Source organism: Leptosomus discolor, unplaced genomic scaffold (genome assembly GCF_034619465.1).
Source record: "Leptosomus discolor isolate bLepDis1 unplaced genomic scaffold, bLepDis1.hap2 HAP2_SCAFFOLD_257, whole genome shotgun sequence".
Taxonomy (NCBI): domain Eukaryota; kingdom Metazoa; phylum Chordata; class Aves; order Leptosomiformes; family Leptosomidae; genus Leptosomus; species Leptosomus discolor.
In genome coordinates, this window is record NW_028237766.1 from 24124 (window position 1) to 34470 (window position 10347).

At 57.0% G+C, this 10347-nt stretch overlaps 1 protein-coding gene across 1 annotated transcript; it reads left to right on the plus strand.

Moving 5' to 3' along the window:
* LOC147412864 (forkhead box protein J1-like) lies at positions 1-4047 on the plus strand. The gene is made up of 2 exons (XM_086480930.1): positions 1-486; positions 3244-4047. Exons 1-2 carry the CDS (start codon positions 1-3, stop codon positions 4045-4047), a joined length of 1290 nt encoding a protein of 429 aa, XP_086337056.1.
* Positions 4048-10347: the final 6300 nt, after the last annotated feature.

The following is a 10347-nucleotide window of genomic DNA, read 5'->3' on the forward strand; positions in this document are numbered from 1 at the left end:
ATGGCTGAGGCGTCGCACCTGTGGGCAGGGAAGGAGAAAAGAACGAAGAACGACACCGCGGTGGACTTGGACGACAGCCTGACCAGCCTCATGTGGCTGCCGGACCTCTCGATCAGGGAGGACACCAGCATGGGCAAGTCCTACTGCCCCAGTGGCCCAGAGCCCCTTGACTGTCACAAGCTTTCCAGCTTCGACGCCCCGATGTCGCCCCTGGCCGCTGACCCAGCGTGCATGGGGGTGCCCCACGCTCCCGTCTCCTCCTCCTCCACCTCAAGGACGGCGCACCACACCATGCCCGTGCACCCTCAGCTGGCGGAGGACATCGTCTACAAGACCAACCCGCACATCAGGCCGCCCTACTCCTACGCCACCCTCATCTGCATGGCGATGGAAGCCAGCGATAAGCCCGAAATCACCCTCTCCGCCATCTACAAGTGGATTACCGACAACTTCTGCTACTTCCGACATGCTGATCCCACCTGGCAGGTAGGAGATTTGGAGACCTCTTGTCTTGTCCCCTCGCCCCGCAGGGCTGGGGAGGGCTTCCCACAGCCTCCACTGTGCAAGGCAAGGTGCCATGGGGATGCTGAATCCCACTGGGAGGAAGGCGGCACCGGCAGCTGGTGGGGAAGGGCTGTAACGGAAAGAGCTTGGGTGTGCAGAAATGCCGCGACCATGAGGGCGGCGGAGGGAAGGAGCCATTACAGGGGAGAGCCCGGGGCCATTTTGGGTGCAAGGAGGTACCTGTTGGGCTGTTGGTCCCTGCGGCTCCTCTTGGCTCCAGGACGAAGGCGTCTCTGTCCCCAGCTCCACCTTTCTGAGGCTCTCGTGGTGTCCTGAGTCCCTCCAGGCTGAGCACACGTGAAATGGCCAGATTGAGCATCTCTGGGTGCTGAGGTGCAGGTGTAGGAGAGGGATGGAGAGGAGCCCCAGGGAGATGCCGCTTGTTGGACAAATCCTTCGCTGGGGAGGTTCAGAGTAGAAATGCTGCTGCTTTCCCAGCAGGGCAGGTCTCCTGTCCCCTTGGACAGGCGTAGGAGGCTCCATCGCTGTGACGAGCTGGTGAGGCCTCAGAGGGAAGCCCAAAAAGAGGTCAAATAGGGCTGCTGTCCCCAGCTAGCACGAGCATGTCCCCAGGGGGTAGGGGACAGCCCCCAGGCTCACCAGCTTTGGGGACCGCGTGAAGCACAGGGGCTTTTCCCAGCCACCTTGGCTCGCTGCCCTCCTCCGTCACGCAAGGAGACCTCCGGCACGTGAGGCTTTCTAGGATATGGCAGGGCAGGAGGGACCTGGGTGGCTCGTCCCTCTGCTTGGGTTATTCCCAGCCCAAATCCGCAGCATGCCAGCGATCCCGGTGGCAGCGCTCACCCAGGCAGGGCTGGGCAAATCTGCTGCAAACCCCCTGCCCACGTGTTGCCCACCCTCCTTCTGGGCAGGTGGGTCTCCAGCAGCTCTTGAAGCCCAACATGGGGAAGGGAACCCCCCAGTCCCTCTCCAGGGCCAGCGTGTTGATTTTCTTCTGCAAACTCACGGCTGGATAATCACCACATTTTTAATTAAATGTGTTTATTAAAAAAAGAAAGAAGGTTTTCAGTCCTCTCTGCAGAGATGCAGGGGGTTCACGGGATTGTCGCAGGCAGGAGTGATAAATACGTTAACCGGCCGGGTCATAACGGAGGGCGGCCCAGGCTGAATGAGGTCTGGGATGGGGAGGGGAGATGGGGAGCAGAGAATTCAGCTGGCAAGTCTCTCACCCACATAAAATTTTGTTAAACTGTAAATGAGGCGTTCCCACAGCCTGAATTGTTTGCAGGGGTATCAGTGTTCCTGCTGCTTTTTTCTTTCTTTCTCCCTCTCTTTTTTTGCTTGTTTTCTTTCTTTCTCTCTCTCTTTTCCTTTCTGTCTTTTTTCTGTCTCTCACTCTCTTCTTTTTCCCTGTCTCTCTCGCTCTCTTTTTTACTTTCTTTTCGAGGCTGTGTTCTCATCCCCTATCCCAATCCCCGTACGTGAAGGCAGCCTGGAAAGGTCAAGCCACCCATACTCCAGGGGGGAGATGGATATATTCCTGTGGGAGCTGAGTGCTTTGGAGGGGCGCCAACACACCCAAGGAGCTTCAGCCCAGAGGAGGGTTTTGTTGTGTGCGTGTGTGTGTGCGTGTTTTTCGACAGCTCTAAGCATTCAAGCCTTGTTTTTCCTATTCGGCACTACGGATTATGGATGAATAAGCATAAAGATATCCAGGCAACATTAAAAAAACCCAACTCTCTACCATATCCAATCTCTTAATACAGTCTTCGCTTTGTGGAGTCCAATGCTGGGTTATTTACCCAACAACAGAGTTCCCTTTCTGATTATTCACATCACTCCAGGCACATTCAGGGTTTCAGAACAGCTCGACGGGAGCAGAAACTCCTCTATTTCTCTCCCCCCCCCCCCCTTTTTTTTTTTTCTTTTCCCCCTTCAGCTCGTTTGAGTGGTGGCTGGTGAAGATGCAGTGATTCCACACCAAGCTTCCTCAGGCCAGGAGGCACGTCTGGGGACACACCGGGCTGTGGTGGAACATCCATGTGTGTCTCCAGTTTTGCCCGTCTGGTTTGGGTCAGCCTGGCTGCGGGGAGGCACGGTGCCTATTTTTGGCCAAATAATTTCCCCTCAACACTAGCAACAGGCACAGATGAACAGGGGGATGCAAGGAGGGCCCTCACGATGCCATCCCCCGCGGTGCTGCCATGTGTTGCCACTTGTAATGGGGCTGTGGCCACACTGGTGTAAACCATAGAAACATTTAGGCTGGAAAAGACCTTTAAGATTATACCCTCCTCTTCCTCCTTAGACACGAAGGAGGACCCAGCCTCCTTCAGCTCAGCTCCATGCCTGGAGCGAGTCTGGCCAGTTTCTCCCAGTGCTCTGCATGATCAAAGGCCCCACAGTCCCAATTTACAACCAAGGAGAGTTGCCCAAAAGCTTCCTGTTGGTTGGCAGGTCCTAGCTTGAGCCCCTTGGCTCCTGTCACCTCTGGCTGGATTAGACAGAAGGCAAGAAAACTCTGCTGGTGGCTAGGGGCAGGGGAGTTTCTGCTGGGCATGCAGCCTGGGATGTCTCGATGTTGCCGTTTCTGCTTTCTTTTTCCCAAAGGGCCTTGCTGAAAACGTGCTTCTCTGCCAGCCTCCCCACACAGGTAGGTGCTGCAGCAGCAAACAAGTGTTCAACCTTGGGTTTTTTTTTTTTCTCTTTTGGGTCTAGAACTGCATCCGGCACAACCTCTCCTTGAACAAGTGCTTCATCAGGGTGCCCCGAGAGAAGGACGAGCCAGGGAAAGGCGGGTTTTGGAAGCTTGACCCCCAACATGCTGACCGGCTCGAGAACGGGGCCTTCAAAAAACGGAGGACGGCCCCAGTGCAGATCCATCCTGCCTTCACCAAAACAGACCAGCCAGAAGCACAGGGCGTCGCCAGCCCAGCTGCCTCCCCCTGCGCCTCCAATAACATCCTCAACGTCAACGTGGAGTCGCTGCAGCTGCTGAGGGAGTTTGAAGAAGTCACCGGCACCCAGAACTGGAAGCCGGTGGATGGCAAAGCAGGGCAGAAGCACAAGCAGCCCTCGCCCAAACGAATGGCCAAGACACCTCGGCTTTCTGACTCTGCCTTGCTGACCCAGGAAGAGGAGGCCGAGCTGGGATCACTGACAGGCGACTTTGGCTGGGAAGCCATCTTCAACACCAACCTGAATGGAGACTTCTCCACTTTGGGGGATCTGGAGCTCCCACCTACTCCAACCAGCCCCGTAACACACGACCTGGACTTGACAGTACATGGGCAGCACACTGAGTGTCCCCAGGGGCAGGAGCAGGTCCTCACCGCATCCAACCAGAACATCTTGGACTTTGATGAAACCTTCCTGGCCACTTCCTTCCTGCAACATCACTGGGACGGAGAGACAAGAGACTGCCTCTCCACCGCTGTCAACATAGAGCAGTTGTTTGATCTCAACGACACCTCTTTTCCAGCAGATGCGACCAACTGGAGCAACCTGGCGGCCCTCTTATGAGAGGCCAGTCACCTTCCAAAGCCCACACAGACTTTAGTAGGACGCTCCCCCCGTGCTGCTGGGACTTACAAGGGACAAGATTTTCTAGAGACGGAGACATCCACAGTGACTTTTACCAGCTTGAGTCACGGAAACACCACCACAAGAACTGCTTGGTATATCTGTAAAGGACACATCACAAGTCTCTAGTCCATGAGTCTCCTCAAGAGGAGAAATTTTAACAGCACTTATTTTTTTACTTGTAAAGGAAGAAATGTGAATTATCTTCTTTTTTTTTTTTTTTTTTTTTTTCCCCCCCCTATGTGGAAATGAACACGGTACATGTTTCTTCAGGGCTAAAGGAAAGCACCTGTTAAATCCTGTTCAAGACATTCCTGGTAGCTTAGGACTTGAGGACTTGATAGGTTAAGTGCAATTTCCTCACCCCTTCATCTCTCCGTTTCTCTCTCTCTTTCCTTTTTCTGTCTAGGGTAGTTGGTAGGTACAGTGTAATAATTAGCTAGCATGTAAAAAGAAGTCCCTTCTGGATTCTCTGAGTTCAACCTCCCTCCTGATTTGTGCCTAGGGAAGAAGAAAAGGTTTATAAATCCAGCAAGTCTGTCTCTTCAGTTGTTTTTATATAATCTGTTAAATATTATATATTCAAAAAGTTTTCACCTTTAGATGTTTTTTATATAATCTATTAAACGTTATATATTCAAAAAGTCTGCCTCTTTAGATGTTTTTATATAATCTATTAAATATTATATATTTTAAACCCCCTGTGTTTTTAACACAGCATTTCTTAATAGTGGGGGGATAGGGGAAATGCGGTTTGGGAGCTGTATTCGGTTTGTGTGGCGGGGTTTTGGTAGCAGGGAAGGGGCTACGGGGTGGATCCTGCACCTGCCAGCAGCTTCCCCGGCTCCAAGTTGAACCCACCGCTGGCCAAAGCCGAGCCGATCAGCAACGGTGGTTGTGCCTCTGCGATATTTAAGAAGCGGGGGTGGGGAAAAGAAACTGCTGGCAAACCTGCAGCAGAGAGAGGAGTGGGGTGTGAGGGAAACTCTGGCACTGAGGTCAGTGAAAGGGCAAGGGGGTGGAGGTGCTCCGCGTGCTGGAGCAGCGATTCCCCTGCAGCCTGGGGTGCAGACCCTGGTGAGGCCGGCTGGCCCCCTGCAGCCCGTGGGCGTTAGCGGTGGAGCAGCTGCCCACCTGCAGCCTGTGGAGGACCCCATGCTGGAGCAGGGGGGGGCACCTGAAGAAGGCTGTGACCCCGTGGGAGACCCGCACTGGAAGTGAAGCCGTTGCAAAGGGGGACTGTGGTGCTGAGACTCACAGAAACTCCTCGCAAAAAACCCTGCCGGGTCTCGGGTGTGGAGGGAAGCGTGTTGGATACAGAATCACCAAAGAAAAACATTAACTCGACAGAGAAGAAAACATGAAAGGAGAAACCCATGGAGACCACCAAAGAATCCGAGCCTCCCGCTTTCCTTAGTATTGCAGCCAGCAGGGAAGCACCACGTGAGGCTTCTGGTAACGTGGAAGTGGAAGCCCTGACCCCAATGGAGGAGGCAGCACCCCAAAGCCTTCCAGGTCGGGGCAAACCAGGGGGCAGTGACTGTGCTAAGAAGATAGAGACCTGTGGCTCCAGGAAATCGGCGAGATCTTGCAAAGGTGGCAAAGTTGTGCATTAACACTGTCCGAAGCTTTAGTTAGGTCAGTGTGGTAACTGAAGCGTGAGCTCTCTTCATTGCAGCCCAGTGAACTGCACCCAACACTCAAATAATCACAATTAGTCAGAATTCCTGAAAATTACCGACCCCACTGGGCTGAGCCATGTTCTGGGTACCTGTTGCTTGTATATCAAAGTAGTTCCTTTGAGATCTTTCCTGGGTTACACTACCATAAACAGATTTAAATGACATTATTTACTCCCTTTAAAAAAAGGTGCAATATTTACCCACTCAAGGGGTGGTGAAGAGGGTTAGATATATCTTGAGAGCACTTTGCAAGCAGCATTTAACGTTCTGTGTAGGTGTTCAGTCATCCTACACAGAATTAGACTAGAAAGAATGATCTCTCTGCCCGCTTGGAGAGATTGCATATGGAGGAAGAGTAAACAGCTTTCTAATATTGACAAATAATTGTGATAAATATATAATTTTTCCATTGTAGAGACAAGATATTTAAACTGTTCATATGCACTGTGAAGAAATTAAATATATTGGAAGAATAATTAATGATTACTAGTGCATTAAAACTTAGCAAGGCTCCAGAGAATTACTTTTCCATTATCTAACTTCCCCGGGATGTTAAGTGAATAAAAGCAGAGACATGTTTTTGTTTGTTGGTTTTGGGGTGTTGTTCCCTGCCCTCTCCCCCACTAGGACTGTATGCTTTAGTATGGAATATTTTGGAGTAAATGGTGCCAGAAGAAATACAAAGCTAATTCCCACCCAAAAAAGCATCACGTTTTAGAATATCCCCAGAAGATTGAATCATTTGACATTTTCCTTCTCGTTTGAATTGTTGTTGTTTTCTTTCTGGTGTAAGGACTTGTGTGTGAGGTTGTTCTATTGGTTCGTTTCTTTACTGGCTTTATTGTCCTTTTTTGTTTGTTTCCCTCGCAGAACAGACACATTTCCTGTACGAATCTGTGCAGCGAACAGAGCTGAAGTCACCAGTCTGACATTGATTTTCCCCCCTAATTTTAATGTGTGCAGCTGATGTAATCCATGTGTACTGACTGAGGAAGGCAGAGGCTGCAGTGTACGTTCTCCTCACAAAGCTGGATTAACATATACTAGTTTGGTGCTTAGAGTGTGTTTGCGCTGCTTCTTTCACAGACTCATCCCAGAAGGGTTTGGGCTGGAAGGGGCCTCCAAGGCCACCCAGTGCCACCCGCTGCCCTGGGCAGGGACACCTCCCACCACCCCAGTCGCTCCCAGCCCCGTCCAGCCTGGCCTGGAGCCCTGCCAGGCAGGGGCAGCCCCAGCCGCTCCGAGCAGCCTGTGCCAGCGCCTCGCCGCCCTCCCGGGAAGAGTTTCCTCCCCGTATCTCACGGGAGGGAAGCGCCCCGCAGCCCCCAGCCCCGCCGCGGGGCCGCCGGCTGCGGCGCGGGGGAGAGGGGAGAGGGGCCCGACTGCTCCCCCCTCCCGCGGGGAAACCAGTGCCGGGGACACGGGGCGAGGAGGGGAGGGGGGGAGCGCCGCTCTCCCGGGCTCCGCGGCGGCAGTGGCCCCCGCGAAAATCGAGTCCCGGAGCTGTCTCGGGATCGGGCGCGCAGCAGCCCACCCACCCCCCGCAGCCCGGCCCGGCCCCCGGGCGTTGCCCCTCCAGGCATTTCCCGGGCCGGCCCGGGGTAATCGACGGCGGGGCCGGGAAGAGGGGACGAGCGGGCGGGGAAGCGCCGCTGCCGCTAGAGCTCGTCACAGCGGAGCGCCGGGTCGGCACGACAGCGCCGGCGAAGCGCTGCCAGCGGGAGGGGAGAGCTTCGGCCGGCAAGTCGCGGCCGGACGGGATCGGGCCCCTCGCCGGTCCCGGGGAGGCCAGCGGCCGCCCGGCCGCAGTCGCCTCTCGCTCGGGGGCACCCGTGCCCGTCCCCGCCGCACCCCCTGCAGAGCTCCGCCTTTAACGGCGGCGCCGGGGGGTCAAAGAAAAGAGGGGGCTGCGGGGGGTGCAGGGGCGGAGAGCCCCCCCGCCCTGGGCACGGCGGGACCGCGGCGCGGCGGGAGCATCCCCGGCACCGGGCAGCCCCGGCGGCGGGTGTCCGTCCGCCCCGCAAACGCCCGGGGAGGGCAGGGTGGGCAGCAGCGGCAGCGCTCGGCTCACCTTGGGGGCTCCGGGCCGCCCCTGGCAGCGGGGCCCCGGGCGGGCTCAGGGAGAGCATCGCTCCGCTCCGCACCCGGCCCCCGGCCCGGCCCCGAGGAGCGGCGCCGAGCGCGGCTTCCCCCGCCTCGGCCGGAGGACTCGGGTCTCACCGCGCCTCGCAAGGGGCAGCGGGATTCGCCGCCGGAGCCCGCGCGCGGTGCCGGCCTTGCCCGGGACAGCGAGCCGGGAACGGCCGTGGGAGCCGGGTCCCGCCACCGGCAGCCAGAGGAGCCGCGGGGGAGAGCGGGAGGCCGGGCCGGGAGGGCGCGGGCTGCGCAGGGGGAGAGAGCGCAGCGGCTGCCGCCCGCCGGGGCTCCTGCCGGCCCGCCGGGAAAGGAGCCCCGGAGCCCGGACAGCGCGCTGGGTGCGCCTGACGTCACCCCGCCGGGCTGTTCGCCCTTTTTTCCCCTCAATCTGGCCAAGCTCAGCAGCAGCTCGTACACAGGAGTTACCCTTTTCCTCCAGCTGTCGAACAGTCGAATACTGTTTTGTTGTTACCTTTGTCGTTGAACTACGAATTCCCGTGGATCAACGGCCAGAAAGTTAGAAGAATTGGTGATTCGGACTTCAGTACCCCTGGGGAAATAAGGAAAAAGGGCGGTGGTTCAGCCCGGCTCTTCCCTGTCTGATTCGTTACTATTATTCTATCTGGTGATGTGGATGAACGGAGAGACTCATCCCAAGCCCAAACGAGCCGGTTTATAAACACCACCGCCTGAAGGGCTCCGTTTATACTTTGTCAAAACGACAAAACGGTGGAGACGTGCAGGGACAGCGTGATGGCGGGACCGCAGGAAAGGTCCTGTAAGAGCACGACCGGCTTGTTAATCGATTAATGTTTATTGAGTGTAAATATTTGGTAAAGTTTTTAGGAAAACAGGCGATTCTAAATGATTAGACCAGTCAGCAGGACTTTTGAATAACGCATCCCATTAAATACATCTAAATATCTCTGTAGCAATTGCTTTATTCGCAGGGCATCCCCCGCACCTTTCTCTCCTGTTCTTTTTTTTTTTTTTCCCCCGCCGGCAGCTGGTTTCTTCTTGGCGCGTTCGCCTGAATATCAGGATCCCCAAATACGTGTTTCTTCCTGTACTTATAAACCGAACGTTTACAGAAAATACTCTTTCAACTTTGAAATTGGGAGCGGTAATCACCTGGAAATTTCGAGTCGGAAGCAAAACTATAAAACTAAGGGGAAACCGAACTGAGCGCGTATACCTTTTGCTGGTTGGAGACTTCTGGTTTGTACACAGCATTTAATTTAGAAAGATTTGATTAGAGATGTATTTTTCCCCATAAAAGCCTTTTCTTTCTGTTTCAAATTATAAACGCTTTTCTCTCTCCCCCTCAGTGCATGATTTTCAAGTTTCCTTACTTCCACCGGAAAAAAGGCGATTATTTCCCATCGCTTTCCCCCATCCATCCTCAATCTCGCTACAAAAAGAACTGATCTTATTCTCACTAATGACGCACCCGAAAGGCGCCTGCGGGGCGCGGGGTGCCGGGGAGCCCGCTCTGCTCCGTCCCCGGCCGCGCTCCCGCTCGGGGCGGGGGGGGGGGCCGAGGGGCGGCCGAGCTCAGGGGACACGCCGAGGGGGCAGGGCCGAGGGCTCGCACCCCGAGGCCCAAATCCTTTTAACGGCAACGATTGACGTGAATGAGCGAGAGGCCGGGCCTTCTCCTCGCCCGGCTCCGACCTGGCAGCTCGGCATCGCCCGCCGCCCCAATCCTCTCCCGGTCCCTGCGCCCAGCGGAGACCAGCCGGGAGCCGGGACCCCCGCAGCGCCCGGGGGACAGAGCCGTGTCCCAGCGCCCGCCCCGGCGGCAGCGCTCAGCCCCGGCCCCGCCGTCACCGCCGCGCCCCTCCCCCGGGACGGCGCGGCTCGGCAGTGACCGACTCCGGCCGGAGCGGCTGCCACCTCCCCCCAAACCGCGCTCGGCCCCTCACAGACACCCTGCTCTCTGCCCGCAAACCGCCCGCGCCAGCGCGCCCCGCGGAGGTGTGCGGAGAGCGGAGCGCTCACGGCAGCCGCTCCCGCCGGCCCCTCCCGCGGACGCGGGGCTCGGGGGGTCCCGCTGCCGCCCCCGCCTCCCGCCCCTGCTCCCCGCCGCTCCCGGGGCCGGTCCGCCCGCGGCAGAGCCGAGCCCGGCCGGCGGCTGAGGGCGCCGGGCGGGACGTACCGGGCGCCGGGCGAGTCCCCGCCGGCTGCGGCTCCGCTGGGAGCGCGGGGGCGGGCGGGGCAGGGCGGGAGGGAGGAGACCGGCAGGGCGGGGGTTGGGCTGCGGGGGCTGGAAACGCCCCCGACCAGACCGAGGCGCCGCAGGAGCGTTCCACAGCCGCGACCCCCTGTCACTGCTCCTGCCGTTCGGCACCCGAGGCCCGTGCTCAGCCTCTCCAGGAGAGGCGGGCTCCACCACTCCTTACGGGTACTTGGGCTGACAAAC